The 18,522-nt window shown below is 36.9% G+C and overlaps 1 protein-coding gene across 1 annotated transcript in view; it reads left to right on the top strand.

The window, feature by feature from the left end:
• LOC132104360 (phosphoprotein associated with glycosphingolipid-enriched microdomains 1-like) overlaps positions 1–18,522 on the top strand; it is a 44,993-nt gene that overhangs the window by 21,515 nt on the left and 4,956 nt on the right. Inside the window, exons 2-6 of the mRNA XM_059509784.1 lie at positions 9,894–9,925; positions 11,417–11,623; positions 12,465–12,513; positions 17,001–17,097; positions 17,187–17,713. Coding sequence (XP_059365767.1) covers positions 11,472–11,623; positions 12,465–12,513; positions 17,001–17,097; positions 17,187–17,713 — 825 coding nt within the window. The 5' untranslated portion in view covers positions 9,894–9,925; positions 11,417–11,471. The remainder of the gene's footprint in view (positions 1–9,893; positions 9,926–11,416; positions 11,624–12,464; positions 12,514–17,000; positions 17,098–17,186; positions 17,714–18,522) is intronic.

Genomic DNA, 18,522 nt, shown 5'->3' on the forward strand with positions numbered 1-18,522 from the left:
ACCATTTGAACAGAATAATTAATGACCCTGAAGGATTGAGGGAAATATGAAAAGCGAGCTGCCGGACAGTGCTCTGGGATTCGGGTGCTTCATCATATTTCATGCTAATGACTTGGGCTTTGAACAGCTGCTCAAATTACATCCTGATAGAGTGATCAGGCAGAAAGCCAGACCAACATGATGGGCAATATGTCAGTGCTGAAGAATGAAGAGCGAGGGCGATGGTGTGTATAAATGTGTGTGTGGATGAGCTTTACTTGCTGGGCTGTTAGCAACGAGGGAATTAATGCACTGATAGGGGGAAGTTAAGGCAGTCAATTGATATGTAATTGCCACTAATGGAAGGTGGTTTTTCAAAACCTTTCAAGCCAGCTTTAAGTACAAACACTAATGATGTGAAGAGCCGTGTTGCTTCTGTGTGGAGTAGAGTAACACTAGCCTGATTAGCCTACTAAAAACAAACTACATTTGCTTTTCTCATATATATAAAATTGTGTGAATTATCCTTTTATTTAAACATTTATTTTCCTTTAAAACTATTATATTATAAGTAAATTAAATGCTGCAACATAAAATAAAAATTGCAATTGTCATTGCTATCAGTTAAATTTTGAATTTGAAATATTCCATCTGTGACAGGGAGATTTCAGAATTTTATTTAGCTTAAGGCCTTGTTTACACTAGTGCGTTTTCGTTTTAAAACCTCATTTGAAAATGAAAATGAAACCTCGTCTACACTGGCGTTTCCGATGCATTTCAGAAACGTTTTCGGTCCACACTACATAACCGAAAATGCATGTCATGACCATTCATGCAGGTACAACCATATATATGTATACAGGTACAACAAGGAGCATGAAGTTATGGTTTACACAGTCATCAAGGACACGCCGAGCCAATGTGGGCAGCCACGCCATTGTTTTCAAAAGTCTCGGTTTCGGTCCATTTACACTGAAACACAACCCCAGAGTTTTCAAACTAAAACAGGGTCTGCAGTGTTTTCGAAAGTCTCCGTTTTCGAGGGTTGAAAATGCCGGGGTAGTGTACAGGTGTTACCGTACAAAAAGTTTAGTGTAAAATGTCTGAATGGAAACTGTAAGTTAGGCGGTTCAGGTTGAATTAATATCAGAAGTGTAATATTTGTGGTTAGGAATCAGAATAAACCCTAAACAAGAATTATTTAGCATATCAATGCAATGCTGCCTTACAAACACCGCAATTATAAGCTGCATTCATGTCAACTCTGAGATTCCACTAAAAGCTGTTCACATCCTTGATCTCAGAAATGATTTGTTTCTATGGCAATGATGGCTGAACATTTCAACACATAAATTCACCTTGATACCTTCTTGCTAAAAATATAAAAACAAACTAGTCAACACTGGCTGTAATAAAATGATGTACAGTATAGAGGCTGCTGATTTATTAAAGCTGATGCCACTTTGGTGGTTTTTAAATGAAGTCCCAGCGGTCAAATGAGAGAAGAAAGAGCTTTTATATTAATTCAGAGTTTCAAATTTGTAATTATAACATGAAAGGTTTGAAAAGTGTAATTCTGACATGATGTGTAAAAGCAACAAAAGCTCCCAAGAGAATGCAATAACACATCGCATGCATATTTATTAATTACTTTCATGACACGGAAATAGAATTAAACATGCCTTAAAGAGACAACAAATGTCTTTGTTATTTTTAAAAAATCTTTTATTAATATTTCAGAATTATTTTCATATTTTAACAAGTACACTAAGTTGTGCCAACTTCCAATTTATCTAAAGACCTCCAAACAGGCTTCTTATAGCTAATTGTTATACCAGTCTGAATCAACATGCATATACAATCTGTAGCACTAAAGAGAGGCAGAGACGGTTAGTATGCTTTCTGCTAGATAATCCACTGCTTTCAAATCTGTGGCATTGACTACTGCCAACTGAGCACCTAAAAGTGTCTGCAGATACAGCTTCACAGCTTGCTAATGTATTCTCATACTGAGCTCCGAAGGGGCAGACAGCCGCTCTAATTGGTTCTTTTCTATTCTGTTAGCAGACATCTCAGCTGAGTCGCCCAGTATTGCGGATTCAAAGCTGTTTTGATTCATTCACTGTGATAAAATACTGCTTTTAATCAGATGCTTTATTCAAATTAGAATTATGAGCCCAATAAGAGACGCACAAAATATTTTAAAGAATGATAATAATTGGCACCCAAAAGCAGCATCGGACCCCATTGACTCTCATTGAATAGACAAACAGAACACTACTGGGACATTTATCAAAATATCATCTTCTCTTGTTTTCAGCAAGTAAATGATGACAGAATTTTCATGTTCGGGTGAATTCTCCTTTTAAATCATTAGCATTATTTGTACTATGTAAATGTTAAAATGACAGCCCTAAAAATGAGACCCACTAAATTAAATTGACAATTTCTTAAATCTGATGCAACTCAAAATAGTATGTTATTAAAATAGCATATGCAGTATGATACTAACCAGGCCTTGTTGGTACATTTTCCCCATTATAACCTTCACTGTCATTAACATGACCCTTCAGAGAGACAGCTTTCAAATGTCCCATCTTTATATGCTGATGAAAAGTATATTGCTTGATGATACATAATGTGGATCAGAGGATATGATGGGACGGAGAGAAAAAGACATCCTAACAAAAGCGTTGTACTGGAAAGGTCAGTGTAAATGTCAGCAGAGCTATGTGCTAACCTCCCATCTACACACATACATACACAAACACGCAACAGACACACACTTGTTTAAACCAGCACCCCCACTCCAAGTGCACTAAATCAAATAAATCAGGTGGAGGAGTGACGGTGTCCTGAGGAGCTCCCCCTCCCCCACCACCAAATAAATCAGACAGAGGTGCAGCCCAATCCTGCAGACACCCTCTCTGTCCTCTCTGCTCGCATGTCAAGGAAACCACAAGGAAGGGCGGAGGGTAGAAAGCATTTGATGCTAATATGATGCAAAGGAAAATCATAAAGACCTAAATCATAAAGACCTATAATATCATTATTAAATATTGTGAAGACAACATGTTGTTTCTGAAAATCTATTACCGTTTTGACTTAACCCTTTTCTTTATTAAAAGGCTGAAATGCGAGGGTTACCATTTTATGAAACCTTAAAAAAAAAAATCTTTATTAGGTTTTATTTATTAAATAAACTTCAATAAATCTGGACATCATTGGTAATGTTATTGTTTATAGTCTTCATGCAAACAAAAAGTGATTTTATTATTTAGTTTGTTGATTTTAAATCTAAAACCTGGTGAAACGATTTATATGTCAGTACTTTTTGAAGATTTCCAGCACATTTTAACACTAACGTGATAACTAATAACCTTGATCATTTTGGTCACTATAATCGTGATAAGAAATGTTCACAATGTTTCATCTCTCTCTCTCTCTCTCTCTTTCTAGTTCATTTACAGTGAACTATCCCTTTATCATATAATGTATTTGTGACGAGTGGGGCGGGGCCGAGGGACATGGGAACAGGAGCGAGGCCGGTGGAGTGATTGGAGATGAGCGACACCTGCTCGACCCACCGGTCTCGAGTCCAACGGAGGAGATGGAGGGATATAAAACCGGAGTTTTGTGATATAATGACAGTAATATAATGTTTGCAGAGTCATTAACCCTGAGATTCATTGGTAGAGTTTTCTGTCACTGAAGGACTTGTTAGGGTGGAACTCACTACTTGACAGTTTCACATCTCACTTTCTACACAACATCAGACAAGTCATCAGTTCAGATGAGGCTAAACAGTGCATGTTAATGGGCTGGGTTGAGTTTAGTCCAGGCATTTACAGCCAGCTTTTAGTAAATCAATTTGAACTTAAGAGCGCTTATAAAGAAATCTGATACTCCCATGTCATGTTGTCCAGTGTTTTCCTTGTTTGCTGCATTAAGACCTCATTACCCTGCAGTAACTCATCTGATAGGCTGAGATGTGTAGAAGCTGGACTGGTGATTGGGTGTGGTCATGTGCTCGCTTCAGAGGTTTTAATACAGTATGTGACTATGATGGGATACTCACTGGTGTGCTGCACTGATGATCTGTATTGGGATTAATCCCTTCAAAGATGCTACACTTGTACCTTCCCTGCAGAGCAGATGGAGAGCAGGGCAGGAGTTATTCTCATGCTGTGAACTAATCCCTTTATCTGCATAGCAATGCCTCTCACTGGAGCTCGATGTCAGACAGCAATGTTATCGGTATCTCTATCAATCTAAGTTATGTGGTCTCTCATTGAGAGGCTTGTTCAACCTGTTAATCTAATAAACATCGTCTCACTAAGACAAACTTTTCTCCTTTTCCACCCCCTCACACTCTCTCAGACTCTCTCAGTTTCAGTTTAGTGTGTTTTATTGGCATATGCAAATTTCTGTTATATCGTATGATAGTTTTAAATTTAATTCAAATTAAATAAAATGAAAATAACTAAAATTATATTTCTGAAAATATTTTAAAGTAATATTTTCTCATTTGATTTACTTGTATTTTAATATTTAAATTCATTTAATTAATTATGCTTTGACAATTATTTTAATAGTATTTTTATTATTTTATTTATAAATATTTTATTTTATTATTTTAATAGAAATTCTCAGTCAGCAAAATTCTGTATGTTTCTATTATAAAGTTCATAGTTAAAATTAAGTTAAAATAATTCAAATAATATGTCTGAAATTAAAATATTTTTAAATTTGATTTACTTGTATTTTGATTCATTTTATTTTTTTAATATCTAATTGATTTTATTACTTTTTAAATTTAACAGAAAGTATATACATAAGAGTTATTGGAATTAGAATATGTTTCTGTTTCTGAAGCTCAACTGTAGATGGGTTCAATTCCTAGGCAGAAAATATATAGTTCAGATGTATTCCTTGCATATACTGTAAGTTGCTTTGGATGCGTTTAATATCCTTCACGATAATTAACATGTTACCACCAATTATATCAAAATATCATACATATAGATAAATTTATTAAATTCATATTTTATAATAACTTCATCATCATTTACAGTTTTGCTAAATGTGTGAGGAAATGGAAATGGTAACTTGGCTCTAACCCATCACACATATTTACAGTAATGTGTGCAGAGTGCTGGCATTGTTTAGTTGCCTGTTGTCAACACAGTTCAGTGGTTCAGTTCTGGTCTAAATGTGTTCAGGAATGAGATAAAGCTCAAGAATAATCTGGGACGCTCCCTGTAACTGTGGAAACACATCACTGTTCATCTGTCAGCGATGAATGTGTGTAGCATTTTAAAATAATGCAGCCAAATCTCTGCATCTGTGTGCGACACAGTGATCATTTTCCGACTCTGCTTGATCAGCACCTGACCATTTCTTATCTCCAACCCCGATGAAATGTGATGTCTCTTTGTTTATGCTGAATAAAAAGAAGGGGAAATTCAGTAAGATTCAATTGTGCCCATGAACTGATCATTTATTTGCACAAGCTTTAGTGTTCAGTTCACTCTAGGAATTAGCAAATGAGGTAACTGGCGAAATCTGTGCTCAATGCAATTTTTTTTTGTGCTTAATTAATCTTCAGATCTTCTAGTGAAACATTAGCTGCTTATTACAAAATAAAACGGCATGCCTGGCTTAATAGTTATACAGTTTAGCATTAATATCCCTTAAATAGATTTATATTAGCAAATGATTAATCAGGGTTGTGTATGAGTCAGTGTTCAGGTGTACAAGATGTTTGTACTTAATCCTGCTCTAGCTTGTGTATTACTGCTTACACTTGGCATTGTGTACTGTATATATTGTGGCTCTTATGATAAATTCACTGAACGATCATAACAGGAAAAACTGCCATATTGTCTAACAAACAAACTAGACAGGAGAGTAGATTAATTTTTCATTGTGTGAGAACATGATGTGTGTTGTAAGAGTGCCATGGCTTGTCGGACGTAGCAACAGTAACTAAGAGGGCAGGTCTTTGCGAAAGGTCAGTTGATTATTACATTGTTCCTCATATGTATTGTACACTAAGCCCTCATGATGATTAAATCATTATGTTTTAATAATTGTTTGTCGTGCTTTAAAGAAGTACACTTGTTTTGTTTTGTTGACATGTAAGCTAACTGATTATAATTTTTACTGTAATCTGTTATTGGATATTAAATTTGCAGCTAATAAATTTCAACTTAATAATTACAAATGTGTCATTACAAATATATTTAAATACATAAAAATACAACTTTCAATAGAAATTACGTAGTTTACCGTAAATAGTTGTCAGTACATTCAGCAGTAAACTTGAAAAATATTGAAAGAAAAAAGTTGCATATAAAGATGTGTATTTAAGTCCTCCTTAAGTGGTTAAAAAAATAAATTTTTGAAAAAGAAAAAGAACTAAACCTAAACTATTTGTGTTTAATATACTATAGTGAATTTTCATTGAATTTCATTTTCAATGAAATTAAGTGACTGAAAACATTATATAAATTTTTTACAAGGAAATGTAAATGGGTAAAAATAGATGCACTGAGTACACAAATGACCTGTTGCATGTGCTAAACTAGTCTGATGGTCTCCCAACATGGTCAAGCTGGACCTGGTCTAGCTAGTTTTAGAAGGATTGCAGTCACTTTTCAGCTCAGACTAGACCATTTTATACCAGCTACGACCAGCAAACCAGCATTTTAGTACATACCATATACTATTACATACATTATTAAGTGTAGATTTGAGGGAGGTCAAGGCAGGCCTGTGGTACGTGAAGTAGGAAATGACTGTCTCTGGAGACTCTTGTCTGTTGGAGAATGGAGAGGCACAGCTGTTGCATACACACTCCAACACACTGCACAGGAAGCTGAGACTGTTGTTTCATAACTCATGGCCAGAAACATCTGTCACATTTCCAAAATGTATGTCAATCCTAACAGACGCTCTCACTCTGTGTGTAGATTGTAGAAGTGTTCAGTAAATATTCACTTCCTCTGATGTGTGTTTTTAAAGTCCGTCTGTGGTGATGCAGCAATTCTAGACGTCTGACCCTAGCACTGATTGTTAGTAGTGGGGCATTAGTAAATAACACTGCAAGTGCAAACCATCAGGGGATTGATTTCCATGCTGGCTGGTTAACCCTTGGGATGAGTGCGGTTTCCATAGGGACACAAAGTCAATTGATCAAAAGTGAATTTGACCCAGGGAATTTGCTTCCTGTTCATCTGCCCCCAAGACCTATCATAATGAAACCCTACACAGTTCATTAGCTATCTGTAAAGGGTATTATTTGATCATGGGGGGCACCTTCATCTCACAGGAATATATGGAAACTGTTAGGATCAGTTTTTCTCTTCAGAACAGGCTGATGGCCTTGTAGCATCCAGACTCAAGAAGGCCAGCTTTCTCTTCTTTTCTCACTATGAATTGGCCTCAGTCTGGTGATGAGGAGGGGGTTGGGCAGAAAACTGTGTCCTGATTGTTGTCATATTGAAGTTTTTGCAGAATGTTGTTGCACGTAAACTGGAGTGTTGCATTTAAAAATACTTCTGTCCAGATTTAAATCTCTAGTTTAGCCAAAATCTAATGCTCTGTGATCATTTCGCTTACATATTTTATTTTTTGAATCATGTATTTAATAAAAAAAAAATCAGTTATAATGAATGGGGTACTAGAGCTTTTAAGCATCAAAAAGGATAAAAAAAAAAAAAAGCATCATAAAAACAGTGTATAGTACTGTTCAAAGGTTTGGGGTCAAAATGTTTTTGAAAGAAGTCTCCCATGTTCACCAAGGCCTCATTTTTTATATCAAAAATCAGTAATATTGTGAAATATTATTACAATAACAAATATTTGATTCCTATTTATTTCATTTTTCAGAATTTTCAGCAGCCATTACTCAGTCATCAGTTTTGGCTTTATGTAACCAGTTTAAGAAAACATTAAGAAAATGCTGATTTGTTGTGCAAGAAACATTTTTTTAACATTTGTGTTGCATATTTGATGAATAGCAGGTTTAAAAGCACAGCATTTTAAATAGAAATCCTTTCTAACAGTATGAATGTCCTTGCTGTCACTTTTGAAGAATTTAATGTCACTGGTGAATAAAAGTATTAATTAATTTTATTTTTTTTACTTTTAAACGGTAGTGTTTGACTCAAGTCTTCTGCCACCACATCATTGATTCATGGAGAAGGAATCATTCAGACTGCATTTCTAAAAGGGATCACTTGATTCGTTCATTCAACAGTTCATTCATAAATATGAAATTGCTAATTCTCTCATGAACTCCTCATGAACTTGGGCAAATGGCAAAATTTTCAGTAAACAGTGGTCTGTTTATTACATAAAGCTATCACATGATTTCAGATGGAGATCTTGAAATCTAGTGCATGAGCTTCCTGTCACAGCGAGTGCAGTGTAGCAACAGACGACATGCAACCTCGTGTCCAGCTAAGAGCCAGGACGCGCCATATGTTGAATGTGTCATTCGCCCCTAACGTGGCCAAAGAGAAGCTGTGAAACTGTCTGTGTTTTATACGCTAATGGCCTCTTGATTGACACCTATGAAAGCTTTATTATTCTAACCAAATATTTCAGCATTTTATGCTACACAGAATGCCGACGATTTCTAGAAGGGGTTACAAAATGCTGCTGTATTACAATGTTCTTTTTTTAGAGCGTGCTCCTGGAGATGAGGTATTATCAAAGCTTCTGTCAGCAGGAAAACTTATAATAACAGAGCATCCACAAAATTCTTTATTGCATTACTGCTGCTCCGGTGCAATTATTTATTCAGGAGATGCCGCTGGCATTCGCATGAGAATCTTTTACTGGATGCGTTCTCAGCAGCAGCCCAGCTGTGCTTTTCCACAAAGTCCCGCCCTCTCTGTGACCCCTGGGGAGGAAAGTCTTTGCGGAATGGCTCTCTGTAACTATAAAGTAACTTTAAGGCAAATATCTATAGGTATGGTATTTTTTTCCACACTTTTTTTCCTGTCCTTTGGCAGCCAGATGCTGTGAATTTATGGGCTCAGTTCTTACACGTGATCTGGATCTTCATCCATGATGACTCTGGCAAAGAAGTGACCAGTGGCTTGCCCAAAGTGTTGCCAAGGACCACAGTTGCTCATCTAGATCTAGAACTACAGTCTTTCCAAACACATTCCCCCATCAAATGGCTTTTCCAGTGCTTTATATTATATGGCATTACACATTCAATCCTGACATTCCTTGCAAAGGAATCGCTTCCTTTTGGGTCCCATATTTCTTAAACTACAGTTATATAAGAAGTGCTCGATTTGGGTATTCTCATTATATTTAGAAGGTTAGATATTTTATTGATGATAGACGATGAAAATAGACAATGAAATGTGTACCAAAATCCCTTGGTTGAAAGTTGTAGAGACTTAAGGGTGGGAACTTTCAAAATAGTCTAGTAATCTTGTTGAACACCAATTATCACCTTAACAAATGCATGGCAACCCTTGGCTTTTTGTGGCTTTTACTTCTCTTCATCTGCATCTTATACTTCCTGAAATTCCATGAAAAACAATCATTAGAGCAAATCATTGCACAAACTATCTTCAGGGTTGCTATAGTAACTCTGGAGCACATTTGTGAGGATCTAGATACAGTTCTTGCTGCTTGTTCCTCAGACAGAAATGGATGCTGGTGCTCCCATGCATTTTAGCAGATGCTTGACATGAGCTCATGCTGAGAGACTCATAAGTGCAGTTCTACTGAACCTATGACACATAGTCTTCATTAGACCATGAATGCAGAATTTATCATCGCTTAGAAGAGTTACTTTGGCTTGCTGTGGGTTTTTCCATAATATGATGCTTATCTAACTAATCCTTTCCTCGATCTAATCGCCCGCTCTCTCTTTTTCCCTGCAGGCAACAATCACCCGAGCCAAACCAGTGTTCAGGTAGGACTCGTTTGTCATTTTTGATACTGTGAAATGTACAAGACTTGATTTCTAATAATATGCATGTGCTTTAACACCTTTTTCCCTCCAAGTGTACTGACATATTTGAGGTTTTTGCGGTAGGTATTTTCCAGTTGAATCTAATATAAAAAGATTTGTAGGGAATGTTTTATTATGATATCCATATTTTTATCTTACTACGACACATACAGAAAGCTCAGAAATCATATTTGACTCACAGGCCTATCAAGGTTTTAGATTATGCTTTGGAAGGAGGAAATAATTTAGCATTAGATGCTGGTAAAGGAAGGTTAGACCACAATTGGATTTCTATAATAGCATGCAGATAATGCTACACTTTCAATGATTGTTTCTTAAATTAATAAAATAAAATTAATAAAACAGTATCATTAATAACATTTATTATTCTTATTATCATCATCACCATCATAAGGGATATATAAATTATAGTTTGCCAATTTAAAAACAAAAGGTATTTAATTCAGGTAAAGGTAAAAATGTTTAAGTCAAAGTGAATCAAAGTTTGTGAATCCCTTTTATAGATAACTTTTTATAAAATATGATGTTCATGTTATTATATAGTATGTACAGATATCTTTATTATTTATTTTTGTTGATATGATTATTCATCATCTATCCCTCAGTATTCAAATGAAACCTCTACTACAGAAACCAGTGCTGAGGAGATATTCTGCACTGTTCAGCAGGCATTAGTTATGAAGTTTGAGAATCATTTAATATGTTAATGCCTACGCTTCAGTCACATTTGCATAGTTTCTGTCATTGCACAATTGGCTTTTTCATCTCATACAAACCTACAGTTCTTCTTCTGTTATGTATTAACCATGCATTTCAAGAGTAGGATGATAATATTTGGACTGAGGAGAAAAAGTGAAAGGCCTGAATAATTCCAACATAAAGATCAGAAGCGCTGCCCGGGCCTCAGTCACCACTGGGATGCCAGCCCTTTGATTGTTATCTGTCTATTCAGCTTGTGGAGGCGGGGCCCACCATCACACACCATCCTGGTCCAGGACTCTGTTTAATCTGGCTTGCTGTCAAATGAAACTAGCCTACATGTTTGGGTTACTGAGTGAAATGTCCAAGAGCCATTTGTTCTGAAGAAGCCTCAGGCTGGTTTCACTGCGCCAGCATGTCAGGATTCTGCATCTGTACTCTCCTGCCCCCTTGTGGCTATGAATCAGCAAAACTCTTGTGGACAAAGAGCTCTACCACAGTTAGGGATGCTTTCAAGTTTGTTCCATGACGTCATTTGGATCTGAGATCATCTGATTAATTAGTATACAGAATTTCAATCTGACTCTAGAACAAAAACGAATGAGGTTTAAAGTTTTTCTTGGCTTGCTCAAGTGCAAAGGTCTTTAAGAGAACCATTCCATATTAAAAACTATTATTCTTCTCTCCTCCCCTAATTCTTTTTTTAATGGCTCTATCCATTTTTGTGTCCAGCCTCTGCAGTGAGGTGCATTTGGTTGATGAAGGCGACTCATCATAGTGATGTATAATGGCTCCTGCGCTGAGTGCTATGTTGGGGTCAGAGGTCGCGGGGGCAGCGGTGCTGGCTAAAGGGGAGCTGGCACTTGTAGGCACGCTCACAGCACTCACGACTTTCCTGCTGCTTTCTGTCCTGCTGTTGCTGTGTGCAAGCTGCCAGGGGTGAGTATCAGTAAAACAAATACTTTGGTACATCTGATATTTTTAATTTATGCCTTTTTTTCCCTTTTTTTTGGAAGAAGAAGAAAATTACATAATGTTGTTTTAAAATATAGAGCAGACTTAATCATACCTGATACCAATATATGAAAATATGCTATCAGTATAATAATTGGAAATCTATCAATAACAAAATTCAACACATCCCTCATCTCTGTTATTACATATTTTGTTAATTACATATTCATTTAATTATGCTTTCTAAAATATTATGCTTTCCCCTACTAATATTATTGTTATGCTCTAATCTTTATTTAACACATTTTACCACAAATCCATTCTGTAGCATTCCACAGTTTCTCCCCAAATTGCCATGGAAAATATAAAAAATACCCCATGGACCTGTAAATGAGATGTGCAAAAATTTTTAATTAAATGAACCTTTATTTTACACAATATTTACAAAAAATTTACAAAATTCAGTCTATCACAAACGTTTAGTAGGCCTACATGTTGTGGTATTTATTTGCCATGATGAATTTCTTCAAAAGAAATCAGCTGTAATTTTCCTTTTTTCTTTTTATTTAAATTTTTTTTATACAATAATTAGAAATTATGTAAGTATTCTCTTAATAAAAAATATAACCATATAACTGGTAGAAAACTCCCAATGGTGGTTTCTTTTGGAGCAGATTTGAAGATTCAGTACTTTATTAAATGTGATTTTAAATCCTTTGCTGTCTAGAACACATATTAGATTGCATCTTGTAATATGATATTAAATGTTGCCAATTGTCATACTTAATTCAAAATTCTCAGTAATTCTCTCCCTCTGACTCAACAGGAAGAAAAAAGTGGGGCCGCCGGGAGACCATGAAAACCTGATGAATGGGGTAAGAATTGTGCTTCAGTGATGCTTTCCATCCAAGAGATTTAAGCCTGTGCTGCCTCATTGTGGCTCAAACAGAGCCTTACAGAGTCCCTCTGAACCAATCCTTATTTTTCATTTCAAAAGACATTTTTAATCACAGAGAGTCCCAAGATGACATGAACCATCTTGAGAGTGTTTTAGTCACGAGAATGTGTGACCGCTGTGCTTGAGGGCCTGGTAAAGATGGGAGAACAGAGAAGAGAATGGATGTCATTGTGAGACCCGGGACTTGGGGGAGAGAAGCATGAAGCAGACAGATTAACATTTCTGTTTGGCCACAGGGAGATGAGAAACTTCATGCATGAGATGCCTTTCTCTCTGGGTTTGTTGCATCTGAGTGAGTGTTTTCTGTGAAATGATCAGCCAAGGACAGAGTTCAGGAGATGTTTAGCAGTCAGGAGATTAGTGTGATCTACTGGGGGCATAACTGACTGCTAAAACACACACACACACACAAATTCATGCATTTGCACATAAACAGTTGTATAGGCAGGGTCTGTGGGTTTGTTTTATGCTTGAATCGTTCATTGTAACATTAAACAGCTGTAAAAATGTCAAAATTTTCCTTAATGTAAATGGTGTTAATATGCCATTGGTTATGCATACAGTATGACAGAAACTGTTACATCAAGGGCTCTCAACGTTTTGAGGTTTACGACTCATTTTGAATTCCTCAGGAGTAGTTAAATGGCTTGTAAGAATAACAACACATTTTACAACTCAGTCAGGTTTAATTGTTATTGACTGTACAAGAACTTAAATAAATCATTTGGACACAGGGATGTAGCGGTGAAAAAGAGGTGGACACCACTATAAAACTTGAATGCAACAACAAGAGTGCATTTAACTGAAGACTTTTACATTGTTACAAAAGATTTTATTTAAAATTAAATGCCGTTCAGCTGAACTTTCTATTAATCAAGAGTCAAAAGAAAAAGAAACGTATAACTGGCTCCACAAAAGTATTAAGCAGTGACACACAGCAGTGTTTTCAACATTGATAATAACAAAACAAATGTCACCTGAGCAGCAAATCAGCATGTTAAAATTATTTCTGAAGGATCATGGGGCACTGATGACAAAAACATTGAAATCTTATTGTCCCTAAATTTTAAATTGAAAAATGCTATTGAAATACCGTATTTTCCGGACTATAAGTCGCACTTTTTTTCATAGTTTGGCTGTTCCTGCGACTTATAGTCAGGTGCGACTTATTTATCAAAATTACCGTATTTTTCGGACTATAAGTCGCACCTGAGTATAAGCAGAGATGTATAAAGGACTAGAGACCCAGACTTGAGTAAAAGTACAAGTGCTCTATCAAAAAAATGACTTGAGTAGAAGTTGAAGTGCTCTTTAAGCACCACACTTAAGTAGAAGTACTAAAGTATTCAACATTTTTTGTACTTAAGTATTGCAAGTAGTCTATTTGAAAGTTTACTACTCAAGTACTGAAAGTAAAAGTACAAGTATTGTGTTATGTAGTTATTAAAGAAAGTAGTCAAAAGTTTGAACATATTGTTTTTACTATTTCAAATGATTAACCTAAAGGACAATCACAATTCCTTTGACTGTAACTTTTTGTAAACAAAAAAACAGATTAAAGGGTTAGTTCGCCCAATTTGCAAAATTATGTCATTAATAACTTACCCTCATGTTGTTTCAAACCCGTAAGACCTCCGTTTATCTTCAGAACACAGTTTAAGATGTTTTAGATTTAGTCCGAGAGCTCTCAGTCCCTCCATTGAAACTGTGTGTACGGTATACTGTCCATGTCCAGAAAGGTAAGAAAAACATCATCAAAGGTATCAGAGGGTCAGTTAGAATTTTTTGAAGCATCGAAAATACATTTTGGTCCAAAAATAGCAAAAACTACGACTTTATTCAGCATTGTCTTCTCTTCCGTGTCTGTTGTAAGACAGTTCAAAACAAAGCAGTTTGTGATAAGCGGTTCGCGAACGAATCATTCGATGTAACCGGATCTTTTTGAAACAGTTCACCAAATCGAACTGAATCATTTTAAACGGTTCACGTCTCCAATACGCATTAATCCACAAATGACTTAAGCTGTTAACTTTTTTAATGTGGCTGACACTCCCTCTGAATTAAAACAAACCAATATCCCGGAGTAATTCATTTACTCAAACAGTACACTGACTGAACTGCTGTGAAGAGAGAACTGAAGAGGAACACCGAGCCAGATAACGAACAACAGACTGACTCGTTCACGAGTCAAGAACACTGATCTATATATATAACTTATAGATCAGTGGTCAAGAACCGTTTCTGTCAGACGTGTCCGATTCGAGAACCGGGGAGCTGATGATACTGCGCATGTGTGATTCAGCGTGAAAGCAAACCGACACACAGAGCGTCTGAACTGAACTGATTCTTTTGGTGATTGATTCTGAACTGATTCTGTGCTAATGTTATGAGCCCAGGTAAACCGAAGGCTTGCAGTCAACGCCAATGACGCCATTACGTCGAGCGCAAAAGAACCGGTGAACTGTTTTCTTCAACTGGTTTATTGAATCGAACTGTCAGAAAGAACTACTGGTGATCCGAAAACCGATGCAACCGGTTCTTGACTCGTGAACGAGTCATTATCTGGCTCGGCTCGGTGTTCATCTCTCTCTTCACAGCAGTTCAGTCAGCACGCGCAGTCTTCTTAATCGCTTGATTCGCTCAATGATGTGCCAGCTTCATCAAACCTGCCATCTACAGTTCTGTTTGTAATGGAATGATTCGTAACATTTTTATAATTGTAACGAGTAACGATGCAGCACATAAAAAAAATATCGGAGTAAAAGTATTAAACTCATCGAAAATATGTACTGAAGTAAAAGTGGAAGTAGGAGAAAAAAATAATACTCTAGTAAAGTACAGATACCGCCTTTTAGTACTTGAGTACAGTAGTGAAGTAGTTCTACTTCGTTACTACACATCTCTGAGTATAAGTCGCATCAGTCCAAAAATACGTCATGATGAGGAAAAAAACATATATAAGTCGCACTGGACTATAAGTAGCATTTATTTAGAACCAAGAACCAAGAGAAAACATTACCATCTACAGCCGCGAGAGGGCACTCTATGTCTTCAGTGTAGACTACAGGAGCACTGAGCAGCATAGAGCGCCCTCTCGCGGCTGGAGACGGTAATGTTTTATATTGGTTCATTTCTCTTGGCTCATATCTCTCGGTTCATGTCAAATTACTGTATTTTCCGGACTATAAGTCGCACTTTTTTTCATAGTTTGGCTGGTCCTGCGACTTATAGTCAGGTGCGACTTATTTATCAAAATTAATTTGACATGAACCGAGAGAAATGAATAGTTATTAATTTATTAGAATTTAAATCGGAGCAATTCATAGTTTGAAAAATAAATTTGTTTTACTATTGAACTGTTTTAATGTTAAATGTTTTACTGTTTTAAACAACTTTGTAGCTTTGCATTGTAGCCAATATTTCTAATTCTAATAGTTCTAATAGTAATTGATTTATTAGAATTTAAATCAGAGCAATTCTTAGTTTGAAAAAACGTTTTTTTTAAATTGTTTTACTATTGAACTGTTTTACTGTTAACGGTTTAACTGTTTTAAACAACTTTGTAGCTTTGCATTGTAGCCAATATTTCTTACATAACATTTTAAACTCAAGAGGTGCTTCCTATTTATAAATAGTTGAGTTTGAAATTTGAAAGTTAAGTGATTCGGCGACAACACATGGAGCTGAGACCTCAAGGTTGATACCCTCTGTATTATAAAGTGAGTATGAAATGATTAAGCAAATGCATGACATTATCTCTCTGTTAACACTGTAAACCTCTGTAGTTTTGATGGATATCTGAAGGCTAACCTTTACACGATGATGTACATCTTGCCTGTCAATATATTGAGGAGGGTTTCGTTTAAATGGTGGTGTCTGTCACAGCCTGACAGGTTAAATGGGGTCTTTGTCTTGCTGTGACAATCTGAGAGTGGCTCTCAGATTTACCCTCCTGTATCTAAGGACTTCATCACCCTGGCAACAGACATTTCAATGACCTGCCACTAGGTTGTCCCATAGTAACACTGCACAGTGTTTTTGCTATGGTTTAAAGATGCAAACAATGAGCTCAATCCAAGTGTCTTTGTCTTCGGTCTCTTCATAACAGGGGTTCTCAACCTCTTTTGGTCCATGACCCTTTTTTTTTTTTTTTTTAATTCCTGCACCCCTCTAGTGTCATAGAATCAAGCGATGCATGTTACAATCTCACAAGTGACATTTACAGTCAGTTTTATTATTTACTCTGTAACTATAAGAAATAATCAGAAGTCCAGCACGTATCTCATCTTGACCCCTCAATCTATGACAACCCTGTGTGTTTTTGTGACCCCAAGGTAGTATTTTATAGTATTTAACTTATATATATAGTGCATAGGCAACATTTTCTATTCTATTTCCCTGCAGGTGTCAGAAAAAGAAGTATGCAGCCAGTCAGTAGAGAGCCATGGTACTGACTTGGCGGTCAGCAGCTCTCATAATGGGCCTCTTACCAGTGGTACAGGTAACAGTTCTACAGCAGCGTTTTACTGACACTGTTTGTAACCGACTATAGCAGATAGTCACACTCTTTCCACTTACCTTTATCCTCAGTACTAACAGACACAATAGACACAAGTCCCCAGCCTTCAGAAGACATGCTGTCCAGCCAGTCAGAAATCAGGTCCTCTAAGTATCACCAGGACCGTGAATTACCCAGCATTCCACACACCGATACCCTCAAAGCAGCTATCGATGCTCAAGCTCCCTCAGGAGAAGGCACGTATGAGGTGGTGAAGGACAGCGCCTCCCGTGATGTCAGTGTTGAGGACTGTCTGTACGAGACGGTGAAAGAACTCAAGGACACTGGCCTCCCCAACGGTACACTAAGCCCAGAGGAATCACCTGCACCTCCTCTTAACTGCCACCCAAGCCCCGCTACACCAGATTACACCATGCTGCCCAATGGTGTGGAGTATGCCTCTGTCAACCTTAGCAAGAAGAGCCGCTACAGCGCTGACATGGAGGCCAGGCACTCAGCCACCATTGTGAATTACGAAGAGCCCGAGGACGAAAAACCACCTCCTGTACCAGACAAGGTACTGGATGAGAATGACAACCAGCAGATTCTGAACGGACAGGTGGGGCTAACAAACTCTCTTTCTTATAAAAGTACCATTGTTGTCCTGTAGAGTTAACTGTAGAGTACATTTCAATTCATTTCAAGGCATAACATACCTGCATCTGTTTTGCCTGGCAGAAGCTGTACAGGTACTGGATTTTGTCAATAGTTAGTGCTACCGATACTTTAGAAGGACTGTTAGCATTTCTTTTACGTATCATCTATGCAAAGTACCAGTAAGTTGGTATCCCTATACCTTAGGGGTAGTGTAGTGTCCAATCCTCTTCCTGAAGGGCACCTTCCTGCTGGGTTTAGCTCCAGCACACATCCTTGGAAGTTTTTTTTGTTGCTGCACTACATTTGGATAAATTACTTTGTGATGTCTGGACGCACTACATCCACCACTGTCCTATGACTACAACTTCAGTCATTTCACTTCTCCAACTTTTATGAATCCTCTCTCACCACGTTTTGCTTAATACAGTATATGGCAGGGAACAGGGGTGTTGCAATATATTAATATTGACAATTGACTTTTTTTTTTTCAACGTTTGTGATATCGTGACAACCCCATAGGAAAATGTTTCATATTTGTATGTGACAAGTAGTCTAAAAAATCAATTAGGGTTGAAACTAAGAGCTAATGGCCTTGCAGGAGCATGATAGGACACCCCTGGAATAGCGTGCAAGTGTCATGGTAAATGAGTACCATTTTAGAGTACCATCATAGTAGTATTTGATACCATTACCCTGGCACCTCCACAGTACTGTATTTGTAATGTTCATTAAGGAGTTAAAATTGTTTATACAGCATCAGTTGCTGTCCTG

This window comes from Carassius carassius, chromosome 25, assembly GCF_963082965.1.
Source record: "Carassius carassius chromosome 25, fCarCar2.1, whole genome shotgun sequence".
NCBI classification, from domain to species: domain Eukaryota; kingdom Metazoa; phylum Chordata; class Actinopteri; order Cypriniformes; family Cyprinidae; genus Carassius; species Carassius carassius.